The sequence below is a fragment of the Urocitellus parryii genome, chromosome 7, assembly GCF_045843805.1.
Source record: "Urocitellus parryii isolate mUroPar1 chromosome 7, mUroPar1.hap1, whole genome shotgun sequence".
NCBI classification, from domain to species: domain Eukaryota; kingdom Metazoa; phylum Chordata; class Mammalia; order Rodentia; family Sciuridae; genus Urocitellus; species Urocitellus parryii.
The window spans coordinates 128,690,308-128,703,922 of record NC_135537.1 but is presented as its reverse complement, the minus strand read 5'-3'; the positions used below and the strand labels follow the sequence as shown (position 1 = coordinate 128,703,922).

General features: G+C 46.2%; 1 protein-coding gene across 2 annotated transcripts; it reads right to left on the bottom strand.

Annotated features, from left to right (window-relative positions):
• Window positions 1-307: 307 nt before the first annotated feature.
• On the bottom strand, window positions 308-12,815 carry Ccdc42 (coiled-coil domain containing 42). 2 transcript variants are annotated; one of them, XM_026390665.1, is made up of 7 exons: window positions 12,733-12,815; window positions 12,296-12,401; window positions 11,853-11,957; window positions 9,789-9,986; window positions 4,621-4,842; window positions 4,286-4,444; window positions 308-385 (listed from the first exon to the last, which is right to left on the bottom strand). In XM_026390665.1, the coding sequence occupies exons 1-7, from the start codon at window positions 12,813-12,815 to the stop codon at window positions 308-310; spliced, it is 951 nt and encodes a 316-aa protein (XP_026246450.1). The 2 variants fall into 2 exon arrangements, with proteins under 2 accessions (XP_026246450.1, XP_026246451.1); XM_026390666.1 differs by lacking the exon at window positions 4,621-4,842.
• Window positions 12,816-13,615: the final 800 nt, after the last annotated feature.

Genomic DNA, 13,615 nt, shown 5'->3' with positions numbered 1-13,615 from the left:
CAGACAAAAGACATGGTTTCTAGCTCCCCAGCAACTTAAGTGACTAGCTTGTGGGATCCTCCCCTCCCTCTTTTCCTATGAACAAACTGCCAAAGAGAGAGAGAACTTCAGAACAAACTTCTAACAAGATTTAATATTTTCAGGACTTGGATGGACTGAGACCCTGGGGGAAAATGGCAAGGTGTTCACAAACAGAAAGTCACAAGGGTCCTCAGAGGACGATGTGGGCTGGCTGGACTGCAAGTTCAGCAGGAACTTGCTTTTTCACAATATCTGTCTCAGAACATGCTGGAACCATGCTGCCCCCTTACACCCGGATTTGCTGCTGTTCCTTCCTCTTCACCTCTGCCCAGATGTCCGACAGGTCTTGGATAAACTGTTGGATCTGACACAGTAAGGGCATCGGTGATTAACCCCACCCAACCAGAGTCCTCCCCCATCCCAAGACAGTACATATCTTCTTGAAGTACATCACTTTCCCAAGGCCATCATGATACCTCATTGGTCAGTTTTTCAAGGTGAACCTGAACATGAGGTTTAATAGATTAGAAGCCACATGTAGGAAAGGAGCTGGGACCTCCTAGGGACAGGCAATAGTGATGGCATGAAGAACGGGCTGGTAGTCTAACAGAAGTGGGGAGAAAGAGACGTTCACAAACGGGCTACAGAATAAAAGCATGTAGCTGGAAAGGCCTGGTTAGTGCCAGGGCAGACGTCCTCCACAACTTCAGAGTCCTTGAGGCCTTGGAACCCAGACCTGATGCTCATTATGATCATCTTGAGTCATCAAGAAAAGTTTAAGCTCTATTCACCAACTTCCGTTTGAAAGCACTTGTAGTCACCTTGATACAGTGCTGCTTCCCAGGTTAGAAGACCCAGCTGGGTCTTTAGAGGTCAGAAGACCCAGCTCCTCATGCGGCAGCTCTGGGGAAATCACTTCAACTTTCTGGAACTCAGTTTCTTTGTCTTTAAAAAGGCAAGAGGGAGCTGGGCCAGGTGGTGCATACCCTAGCAGCTTTAGGAGGCTGAGGCAGGAGTATCCAGGTTCAAGTCAGCCCCAGCAATTTAAGCAGGCCCTAAGCAACTTAGTGAAACTCTGTCTCAAAAAATGAAAGGGCTGGGGATATGGCTCAGTGGTTAAGTGCCCTTGGGATCAATCTCTGGTACAAAAAAAAGAAAGAAAGAAGAAAAATTTGGATGGCCTCTAGGATCTTAGTTTTAAAACAATGACACTACACAGACTTTATCCAAAGCTCCAAACCCCTGATATTTCTATTATTGATGGAATTCCTATTTTCCAAATGAGGAAATAAAGAGCCAATGAATTAAAGCAATTTCCCAAAGATTAAAGACAAATGCAGCATTTGTCTTGGAACCCAGGGGCACTTTACCACTGAGCTACATTCCCAGCCCTTTTAATTTTTTTTTTTATTTTTGATAGGGTCTTGCTAAGTTGCTTAGGGCCTCATTAAGTTGTTGAGGCTGACCTTGAACTTCTGATCATCCTACCTCAGCCTCCAGAGTCACTGGGATTAGAGGCATGTGCCACCATGCATGGCCAAATTCAGTATTTCTTAAACTATGTTCTTGTAATAAGTGGTCACATACTCCGAAAAGGGTGGCTAAGTCAGTTTTAGAAACATCATTTGTTTGAGAATCTCAAAGCAAGGAACATTAGCAAAGAAATCAACTTTGTTTAAAACTTAGTGTTTTCTAGATGTATTAGTCCATGGGGCCCTTTTATTCCCTCATAGGAAACAATATCTCCAAGATTCTAGGATTTGCCAAACACAGTTTGGAAAATTGCTGCTCCATGTAGTTCAGTCTCATTCAAGGAAAATTCTAGACCTTTCACAACACAATATATTGAATGTAGATCATCCTGGCCTTTTCCTAATTGTAATATGTACCACAATCTTAGCTCTATGTAAGCAACTGCCTTACCAAGCCTGGGCCGGAGTCTGTTGTCAGAATGTTGTTGAAAACATTAGTCACTGAGTGTCTCTGAAGTTTCATTGAGAAATTTCAGTTAGAACTCTGCATGCAACCTCATGTTTTCTTCTTTTGGCACAAGAACTATGTGTTGTTTTTCATCTGGTTACTAGGAAGCTCAGAGTCAACTATTGTCCCTATTGAAGGTCCTTGAGTCCAAGAATTCACTAGATTCTGTTTTTCTCTTTTTATATTTAACTTCTGATTTTAACTTATATTTTCCCGGATGCTTTTTTTTTCTTTTTAATTTTCCAGGCTACTAGGTCATGTGATATTTCCGTCAACAGGAGTATAACCTATAGACATGGAATGAAATATTTTAAAATAACCTTTGGGCAATACTCCTCTTAAAATAAATCAAGGTTGAGACTTCCTAGATCAAAACTGAGAAAATCAAAATAGAAAATCAACAATCCAGTAAGGAGTTTTGCCAATGTCCAATAATGCCATTCTTCTCACAAAATACCTAAAAATTTTTTTAAAAAATAAAAAATGCTGTTTCTGTTAGCATGCCTTTTATCATTATTCTCATTATTCTTTTTTCATTATTCTCACACAGATATTTTAACATTTTTGTTTCAATTTCTAATTTGGTAAATATCGATAGATACAACCCATAGAAAGGAAAGCTATCTTGGGGGTTGGTATTTTCAGAGTGTAAATATATCCTTATACCAAAAATTCTGAATATTGCTGTTTCTAGAACAAACTTCCTTGCAAATATACTTCTATGAACGGTAAAATAACTCTATTGTAATATGCCTTCAAACACAGGCTGAGTATTGTCTTGGGAAAATCCTTGTTAGCTGATCAGTGGGGAAATCTTTCATATGTAGATATAGATCTGTATTTCATTGTTAGGAGCCACAGCAAAAATATTGATACAGGCACCTTTGGATTTTATTGACTGCCAGCCAGCAATTCACATTCATATGGTAATTGGACTCATGCTGTTCAGCTGGGCCCATTTCAAGACTCAGGTTACTCATGTCACTCTTGTAATGGGAGAGTTCCCATTGGTTGGGAAAGGATGGTAGGAGGGTGTTCCGGGGGAAGGGGAAACCCCCCCCGGCTCAGGTAGAACACACACGTGGCGGACCCACCTGTTAGGGGACGCACACGGCCTCTCTCTAAATAAAACTTTGTCTCAGTTTGACTGGCTTGTGTTTTTGTGCCCAACCGGGTTGCAAGATTGCAAGCCCGTGTGCACTGACAGCTCAGCAGGGGATCGCTCAGCAGGGGTGCCGCAGGCAGTGCTCGGCAGCAGGAGCGGGACTCAGCCGGCCCGGGGCCGGGCAGTTTGCGGCATTTCATAAGTTTCACCCTTTTTTAAAAAAATAAAATGCCTCTCAGTCAGTTGATTGTATGGATTGTATTTCACATTCATTTACCAAGTAGGTATTGAGTGCCTACTATGTGCCAGGCATTGTTCTAGGCACTGGGGAATTCAGCAGGGATCAACCACAAATCTCAGTCCTCAAGAGCTTTGTAGTACGTCACAGCAGAGCTAAGGGCTTTTGCCAAAGGAACACACAGTGGCTTAGTCCTGGTTCTCTGCATGCCAGAAGAAGCATCACTGATACATCTGCTGGTACAGAATTTCCCCCAAAGCCGGATAGGTGTAATTCTGGTGGTGATTTTAGGTGGCACAGGAACATGAATGGCATTAAAAAAATCTTTTGAGGGACTGGGGATATAGCTCAGTTGGTGGAGTACTTGCCTGGTGTGCACAAGGCCCTGAGGTTCAATCCCCCGTATGAAAAAAAAAAAAAAAAACCTTTTGAGTCATTCAATAAAAAAAATCTATCTCCTTTTCAATTTTCTTTCCATTGCTTCTAAGAACACCTCAGACAGGTAATTCTCAAAACTTGCCAATGTCCCTTTTTAACAGAGTGGGGTTTCCAACATTGGCCTTTACCAAACCATGGTCTCTCACTAGAATTTAATAAGGCAGTCACATGACTAATGAATCAATAGTGGATCCCTGCTCTGGCCTCGTGCTTTGAGGCCAAAAAGGATCTTCGTATGAATGTAGTGGTTCTCAAAGGTATGGCACCTGGAGCAGCAGCATCACTTGGGAAATTGGGTTCTTATCTCAGACCTATGGAGTCAGAGATTGTGGGGCAGGGCCCAGGGATACCCCTCTCCCTGCCCGCTCCCCACCAGGTGATTCTGATGCTGTTGACATCTGAGAGCCAATGCTGTGCCTGGTTCATTCCTCCACTCAACCATTCACTAGAGAAGCCCCTTGGCCCACATCCAGCTGACCCCAATGCCTGCATCTTTCTCCTACCATGTCCAGCTGTTTGTGCGTGTCCTCCAGGGACACTTGGGCTGTCTCCTTTAGCTGTTTGCTCACGATCTGGAACAGGTTCAGCGTTGCCATCTTAATGGTGCCAAGCAAAAGGGTCTTCTTGGCTGCTGTATTCTGGATGTGTGCCCAGCGTGATTCCTGGGGAGGGGACCAGGAAGGGATGTGAGCACAGGACTTGCATCTGTGTGTCCTGTGTGTGTGTGTGTGTGTGTGTGTGTTGTGTGTATGTGTGTGGGGGGGTGCACATGCACAGGCCTCACCTATGCAAAGCCCTGGAGCCCCCTACCTTGCCCAGCACAGCTGAGGTGCCTCACCCAGATGATGACATCGCTGCGGGCACGGTCAAAGCGCATCTGCAGCCGCGCCAGCTCATTGTTGTGCTGGAGAATCTCGTCGTCCTTTTCCTCCATGTAGCGAGCCAGTCGCGCCTTGGCACGTTCTATCTGCTCCTGGCTCTCCTGCGCTGATTGCATGAGATCATGGTGCATGCTCACCAATGTCTTGTAGCGTCCAATCACCTCATGGATCTCCTCAAACTGAGGCCAGGGTTTGGGTCACTGCACTGCCCGGGGGCAGATGCAGCCACCGAAGCTCTGCCAAATCCCAACCTGAACACCTGAACACATGGACACCAGGGTAGGCTGGCCTGGCCAAGGCAGGAGATGTGCAGATGTTACTGTCCTACCTCCTGATTCTCCTGGGTTTATATGGGCCATGATCCAGATATTGCCAGAAAGCACAAATGGGTTGGGGTTCTCAATCTTAGATCTATGTTAGAATCATCTAGGGAGCTTTGAAAAGGACACCTGTCAAGTTCTACTCCCAGAGATGGTCCCTATCATTTGAATGTTGCAAAAGATCTCCCAGGTGATTCTAGACACAAGAGTTGAGAGTTGCGCATAGAAGACATTTTGAGATATTTCCCAAGGCCATGATTATCCTATTTAACAAGAATGTACCAAGAACCACTTATAGGCCAGGAGCTGTGCTCAATGCTAGGGACATAGCAGGAGATAAGAAAGCCAGTCCCTGTTTTTTTTTTTTTTCTGAGGCTTAAAGCTTCAGGGTTAGAGGGAGGACTGACAGTAAATAGTCAGTTACAACACAGAGTGATAAGCCCTAGCTAGGACTGGGCGTGGGGTTGTGCAGAGCCTGGGGCAATAACATCAAGCTTGGTGCTTCCTGGTATTCCTTCAACAAATTTGCTGTGCGAGAAGTAGTAGAGTGGAAGTCCAGTGGAGAAGGTGGTCTACCAAGTCCAGCTTGCTTCCTGCAGGGTGGCTATACTGCTCCAGCTCTAACCTTCAAACTTCCATCCAGTTGAACAAAAGCCATGCAAAGGACCCTTTTAGAAGTCAAAGTGAGCCCCAGTTCTGGGATGCTAATTCACCTCCCTCCCCCCAGGCTTATCAATGTGTGCCTTCCAGCTACCCAGAGGACACTCCCCAGCACTTTCTCCATATCATGACATTTCCAGTGATAGACTGGAGTCTTGGGAACTGCCCTGCTGGCCTTTTCTCAAATATGCCCCTTTGGGGAAGAATCACCCAGCGTTGGAAAGAGTGGAAACAGCCAGAAAAGGGTTCCTGGGAGAAAAAATGGCTCAAATGAGACTGGAAGTACTAATAAAAGATAGCTAGGTAAAAGCAAGGGTTGTGGGGGCGGGGAATGAAGCATCGTTACAGGTAGAGGGTAAAGATGAACGGTTTGTGTTTGGCATGTTTAGGATGCTCCACGTAGTTTAATATGAATGACCTGAGCTCCAGATGAGGGGGGCGGGGAGAGAGAGATGAACCTGAGAAGTTCCAAATAACAAATAAATGCCTAGTAAACCCCAGGGAAGAAATGTGAACTTTGTCATCGAAGGATCTTTAAGAAGCAAAAAGAACTTCATTTTCTGCATTTCCCAAAGTTTACTCAGCACACCATAAAACAGCTTTCAGCAGTTAAAAATGAACAGACCACATCCGAGCTCCTAGGAAGGGCTCACAAATTCTTATTCTGACGTCAAAAGGACTCAGGCGCCAACTTAAAGAGGCTCCCACAGTCCGAAGAGGGGACAGTTTGAACATCAGGAAGAATAAGAGCAAAGGATTGAGACATACTCATATTTTAAAAATCGTTAAGTTCATAATGATACTAAAAACATTACGGGTTATTTTTGGAGAATGCTGGAAAACCAATTCATTATTCTAACCACTGTAAAGAGTCAAGTATTTAACAAGCTTTTTCTCTAAGATCCACATAGTAATCAAGTAGTTGACCAAGGAAAGATTTTCTTCATGAAATCCTTCCCTTTAAGGTGCTATTCCAGGTAATAAAAGAAGAAGAGATATTAAAATAATTTTGCCCCTCTTGGATAATGTCTGCATCCCACAACTAAGGAAACCAGTATTTTGATCAATTAAGACTAATTTTACCTGTATTAAAACATATCGGTGAAAAGTAACAGAATATTCTCTTTTGTGTCTGACTTCTTCCGCTCAACACAATGTCTATAACACTTAAGAAACATACACAGTGTGGGGAAACTGTTTTGGACTGGTTTGGACAAACTACAGAAAATATTACTGCAATAAGTGGGAAATGATAACATTGGTTAGATGAATATTTGATATTAAGGAATAATTATCAAATATTTACAAGGCATGACAACGGTATTGTGGTGCATCTGTATGTTAAAAAGTGCCTTCATCTTTCAGATCCATACTGAAATACTTATGGATGAAAAAATATCATTTGCTTCAAAATGGTGAGGGTGGGAAGGTGAGGGGGATGTGTCTACGGTAATTGCTGGAATGAGGTGATGAGTAACAGGCATTCCATCGACTGTTCTTTCTCCTTTGTATGTAATAATAAAATTGTTCTTAAAAATATAATTGATTGAAAGAATAATTTCTAATGTTCTATAGCATAGCAGACAATTATGATTGACAATAATTGTGTATTTCAAAATAGCTAGTTTAAGAGGCATTGTTTTGCAGTGATGGGTATCAAATCCATGGCTTCCTGCATGGTAGGCAAGTACTCTATCAACTTTTTTCTTTTTGGCACTGGGGATTAAACCCACATTAGCCAAGCCCTCTACTCACTTAGCTACACCCTCAGACTCATTATGGAGGATTCTGAATATTTATAATACAAAGAAATGACCAATGATTGATGTGATGAAGTATGAGTGTCATAATGATCATTATGAATGTCACACTGTACTCCATAAATATGTACGATTATTATGTGCCAATTAAAAAATACGAAAATATTAAAACTCTGATTGAAAATAGCAAGTAACAAAAGTCCCCAAGATACGCACAATATACTCCTCCAGTTTTATGGACGGGTGATATGTTACGAAATAGTAAAAACAGGCATGAAAATGAGAAATGTAAACATCAGGAAACTGGTTACCCCTGAGGAGTTTTGGAAGAAAACAAAAGCTGTTTTAATTATGAATAGTGTTTTTATTTAAGGAAAAAGAATCGGGAACCAATAGAAACTATGAAGATTGGACAACACTGTGTGCTGAGTGCTGGGGCTCTCTATACTTCCCAGAATGCTTAAAATATCCTGAACAAAACAAAGGAAGGGAGAGAGATGAGATTGGCAGTAGAATGCCAAACAGAATGGCCAGAAGTGACACAGAGGTGAACTCCAGACAGGCAGCCTGGATGAGGAAGGGGCAGGGGCTGAATTCCATAAATGCTTAGGAGGCAGAACTGACCAGATCAGCTGATTGATGGCTGCAAAGGGGAGGAGTCAAGGGCCGGACCTGGGTCCAGCTGCCAATGCAGCAGCAATAGGGCCTGGGGATGACAGAAAGAGTGAGTTGTGGACAGGAAGAGTGAGTTAGGTACAGGGGGCTGATCTAGCCAGTTTGCTCCATTCTAAGACGGCCATTTTACCAATCTGATTTGGAGAAGTAATTCACAATTTACCTGTTGTTTTAATATGGTATTCTTTTCTTACTACCCCCCTCACCCCCAGAAAACCCCCAATCGTGAAGTCAGCATTTTATCTTATAGTAGGTAATAGAATAGAGGAAATAAGACAGATTTGGGACTCACACATAAATAAATTAGGTTAGTGTTTCTAACCTAATTTATTATTGCAGGAATTTTAAAAAGCTGTGTGTCTTTTTTTCTCTTAGGCCCTTTACAGAAATTCATCCACACCCCTTGAGAGGGTTCCTGGCTGCACCCTGTTGCTGGATCCATGGGGGAGGGGACAATCACTGATGAGGTGATATTGCTGGGAAGCTGAAGATTTCTCAAGAAGAAAAGTGAGGCCGGACATGATGATTCATGCCTATAATCCCAGTGGCTCTGGAGGCTGAGAGAGGAGGATTGCAAGTTCAAAGCCAGCCTCAGCCACCTAGTGAGGCAATAAGCAACTCAGTGAGACCCTGTCTCTAAATAAAATATATATATATATATATATATATATATATATATATATATATATATATAAGGGCTAGGGATGTGGCTCAGTGGTAAAGCATCCTTGGGTTCAATCCCTGGTAACAGGAGGAGAAGGAGGGAGGGGGAGGGGGAGGGAGAGGGGGAGTGGGAGAAGAAGGAGGAGGAGAAGAGGGGCTTCTGAGATGGACACTCTGGAACATTTTTCTTCTATCTTCCTTTCTAGAAAGAGGAACTCTCAGAGGAGCCTGAGGCAAGGGGGCCAGAAGTAGAAGAAAGGGAATGTTACAGAGTCAAGGGAAAATCTGTTTCACAGAAGAGGAATAACAGTGTCAAATGCTCCAAGGGTTACAGTCCCTGACCTCTGGCCACAGGGACTGCTGGAGAGCGGTTGCTTAAGGCATTGTGGGGCCCATTTACAAGCTGTGAGGCACTGAGCAGTTTACTCAACCTCTCTGAGCCTACAGTTTCTCTGTGAAGGGGTGATCAGCTTGCTTTCCCCTCGGGGCAATGACTGACCCAAGGCCACGCTTGCAGAGCATCAAACCAGCAGCGTCCTACAGAGGTTGGATGCTTTTCTAGTTTCTCTCCCTTCCTTTCCCCACTTTCCTCATAAGTAAACAAGAGACACTGGGGAGGAGGCGGAAGTAGGGATAGCTGCTTGCCACGTGTTGATGAGGGCAAAACTTAGTGCTCCAAAAGCCTGTCCTCCCAACACAAACACACATACACACCTACTTTCAGACAGCCACAGCCGCAGCCACAGATGTAGGCAGAAACATGCAACCGACCCAGAGACACTAACATGATGGTCAGGCACATGAACACACAAACCACCTGGCTCCCACCCTTTGAGAAACACATCCAGCCTCAGCAGGGGCCTTTGCCAGAGGCCCTTAAGGGCTGTTGCATCTCCTCAGACCAGGGTGACCATCTCTGCAGAGCCTCTGGGGCCCCAGAGGGTCCCTACGCCTCAGCCTATTGCAGCTGATCCCCACCCTGTAACCCAGCATCCCAGAGAAGGAGAGGGGTGCTGAGGTAGGCCTGCCCCTGTCCCTGGGACCCACCTCGGAGTTCTCCACCACCTTTTCCAGGTACTTGTTGAAGATGGAGTAGTTCTGCAGCTTGACGCTCAGCCGCTGGTGCTCCAGCCGCAAGGCCGCCATCTCCTGCTTGGCCTTGGCCAGTTCCCGGAGGCGCTGCCTTTTGAGTTCCCGCTCCTTGTTGGCTTTCTTCAGGGCTCGGATCCGTTTCTGGTCATTTTCCTGGGACCAGGGAGCCAGGGTAGGTTAGGCAGGCTTGTCCTGTCCTCCCTGGGGTCCCCCAGCCTGCCTGGGCTGCCCTCAGCCCTGCTCTGTCTGGGTCGCCCACATGTGGGAGAGGAGGTGCCAAGGAAAAGGATTTCTGAGGTTATCTGAAGGGAGTTTTTGGTTAGTTGATGCTAGTGATTGAAGCTAAGAGATTCCTGTGGATCAAGGTAAGGCTCAGAGGACAGCAGCTTAGTTCAGACTCAAGAGGTGACCTTGGGAGGAGCAGATGGGAAACTATTCTGCTTCTGTGGGCTCTGGATTTCAAAGAGTGGATGGGAGAAACCAGGGTTGAGGAACAACCATATTACACTGGGGCTCAGTGTCTGGAGAAAACCCAACCCTGAGAAAGGCTGAGAAAATCCAGAAGTGGGAGCAGGAACCCTTCTGACAAAGCTTCTATTGTTTCTGTTTCTAATGGTGATCATTTATCCTGGGGCAGATGGCTGGGTCAGAGTTAGGAGGCCCAAATTTTCTCCTGATTTGGTGGTACTCAGTGCCTCAATTTCTCCAACTGTAGAAATGCAAAACAGTCAGCCCCCTCTTCCTCCCAAAAGCTGGGGGCCACATGGATCAAACTATATGAAGATGAGATAGGAACTGTGTGCTCAGTCCAGAGGGCCCGGTAAGATAAGGACATTCCAGAAAGTGTGTCTAGGAGCTCAGCCTGGCATTGCTTCCAGGAGATGGTACAGGAAATTCCAAGCCCAGAAAGAAAGAATGAGGCTCAGTTACATTAATCAGTCTAAACCCTGCCTTTTTCCTTCTGTCAAGCCCTCTCACAAGATTAGGGTCAAGCCCACCCTATGCACTGTCCTTGTGTGGCTCCTTTCTCCTCTTGGGAGCTCCTGAGATTGCACATGGATGGGCATGTGTGGTGGTGGCATTTGGAGAACATGAAAGAGGATGTGTGGAGAATCTGTGCTCTCCCCCTAGCACAGGAAGAGGCACAAGCAGCTCTAAATGAGTGGCTTTCAAATATACCTGTGCAACAGAATCACTTGGGAGCTTTTTAAAAACTATAGATACCTGAGCCCAACCTCAGACCTGCTGCAAACAAAGAGGTCTGTGTTTGTAGCAAGCTCTATGGGATTCCCAAACTGAGGACTTTTCTAAAGTCATTTGGAGAACCCCTCACTCCCAAATCTCTTGCCACCTCCAACCACTCCATCAGCTTTTCTCTGGCAGGTAAAATGAACAAGACCCCAGGGGAATGTGCCCAGTCCACTGACTTCTGGTCCTGCATGGTTAGACATACAGTGTGGTTTAAGAGCAGGGCTCCTCTGTGGCAGATATAGCAATTGGACCCCCCCTGCAGCTAGCCAAGGACCTTCAAGAATCCATAAGTGCTGGCAGATCTGGGTAAATCTGAATTTTAAGATGATTAAATTACTCCTCTAAAGACAGAGGGAGGGGGATTATCTTGGAATGGTCTCTGTGGCATGGTCCTCCAACAGTCCCCCACCTGTACCTTTGGTATAAGGACAAAGATGGAAAAGAATGGTGAGTGAGGAGACTAAAACCTTTGCCCATCCATTACTGTATCCCCAAGTGCTTATCCCTGGTAGGGTCACATCCATCCACCCACCCATTCAACCGTTCATTCACTGGATAAACTATACATCCCAGGAACTGGTAAGAAAATAGGAAACAGCCATCTAAAGGGGGCAGAGACTGAAAGGTAAACAGCAAATTAGAAACAACACCACAAGTGAAGACTTCAGGATGCCTGGGAAGCACCAGGCATTGTTAATAGCACTGAAGATGCTTTTAACCCTGAGTGACCCTCAAAAGCAAGAAGAAGAACAATTTGCCCCTTCATACCTGGATGAACTGCTCAAATTTCTGGATGTGGGCCTTCAGCTGTTCTTCCTTGACTCCCAGTTCCTCCCAGCGCAGGTTGAGGCTTTCCATTCTGCGCTTAAATGTCTTTGGGAGTGTAGGAGCAGAGAAAGATCAGGAGGACGGCAGCTTCCCCTGCTCCAGAGTCTCTATCCCCCAGACCCAGGAGGGTTCATAGATGGCCTCCCACTTTGCACCCTGTTCCTGGCTTAGATTAGAGCATTCCAGGACACTGGTCACTCCAAGACTTAGGTCTTTTCTATTCTCCCCAGAGAAAAAGACCAGAACCACTAGCCAGGACCCTCCAATTTAGCCGCCTCCTCCCCACACCTCCAAAATGGAGGGATGTCTACCTGAGCCTCAGATGGCTCCCTCTCCTGTCCTGTACCCCCGTCCCCATCCCCAAGCCCCCCCCCAACCCTTACCTCCTTCTTCTGTTCCATAGCATGATGCATAATCTTTGCTTCCTTTTTCTTTTCCAATAGCTGGATGGATGGGGAATCTGACTGTTCTTGCATATTGGGGAACTTCCTGCCCAAGACATGGGCAAGAGAGACAGGTGCATTCTGAGCCTGGGGCAGGCTGGGCAGGGAAGTAACCCAGGGAGCCAGATACCCATAGGAAGGAAAGGGGTATAATCTCTGACCTGAGTGGGAAGGGATGGTGTATTGAGGAGATAAGTCTATGCTGGCATTTGGGGAAAGAGCAGTGATGGGGTTCTGGTGTCCAGGTGATGGAGCAGGGTGATTGGGAGTGCTGGGTTATAAGAGAGGAGGGGATAGGTTAGACGGTGGGGCATGATGTGGGTGTGGGTAGTCCCAGGCACAAAGGGACTGAGTAGGCCAGGTCCCCTGACACTCACTGCAGCAGTTGCAGTAGGCGCTCCCCATACTGAAGCCGGAAGTATTCAGCCAGGTCTTCTTCTTCCATGATGCCCAGACTCATGGTGGCAGTGACCTAAAGGCCCGGGCTCCGGGCACCTGACTTCACAGTGAAATCGTGGGTGGCAGAGCCACAGAGGACTCAAAGGTGCTGGGGGCTGTGCTCTTGCTTGTCCCCTCCTCCTCCTTTAGGGTGGGTGTTTGAGAGATTCAGCAAAAGCCAGCTGGAAGCCCACGGTAGGCAGCTGAGGACGATGTGTTGGGTTGGATGATGGGAAATTGGTTACCTAGCAACAGGTTGCCTGGTTCTGTGAACCACACCTGGAACCCAGGCTTTGCCCTCTGACCTCTGGTCCCACGAACCCCACTCTGGCTGGAGTTCTTCCCGCCCTTACCCTTCAGGAACTCTGGGAAGAAGACTCAGGGAGGCAGGGTCTGGGAGCTCAAGGCTGAGAGGGAGGATCTGGCAGAGAAGTGTGGCGCTCCTCCTGGGACCTCCCTCCCTGGTGTGTGATGATGAAAGAGGGGACTGGACCTTTGAAGTCAATGACCAAGAAGAAAGAAGAGGAAAGGAGGCACTGAGTTGAGGCGAGAAGAGGGTGAGGTGAACAGAGAAGATGGGAAGAAGCCTGAAATCTAAACCCCGTGGCTGGCCACAGACACCTAGGGCTGCCTGTGTGAGGATGGGCAACAGCCTGGGGACCAATGAGGGGCAGCCATCGGGCACGTGGAGGACGGCCCAAGCAAGGCCCCTTGGGGTGCAAGAGTCTTGGGTGGGGCCGGTGCAAGTTTTTTTTTTTTTTTTTTTTTTTTTTTTTTTTTTTTTGCGGGGCGTCGGGGGGGGGGCACGGAAGTGTCAAAACA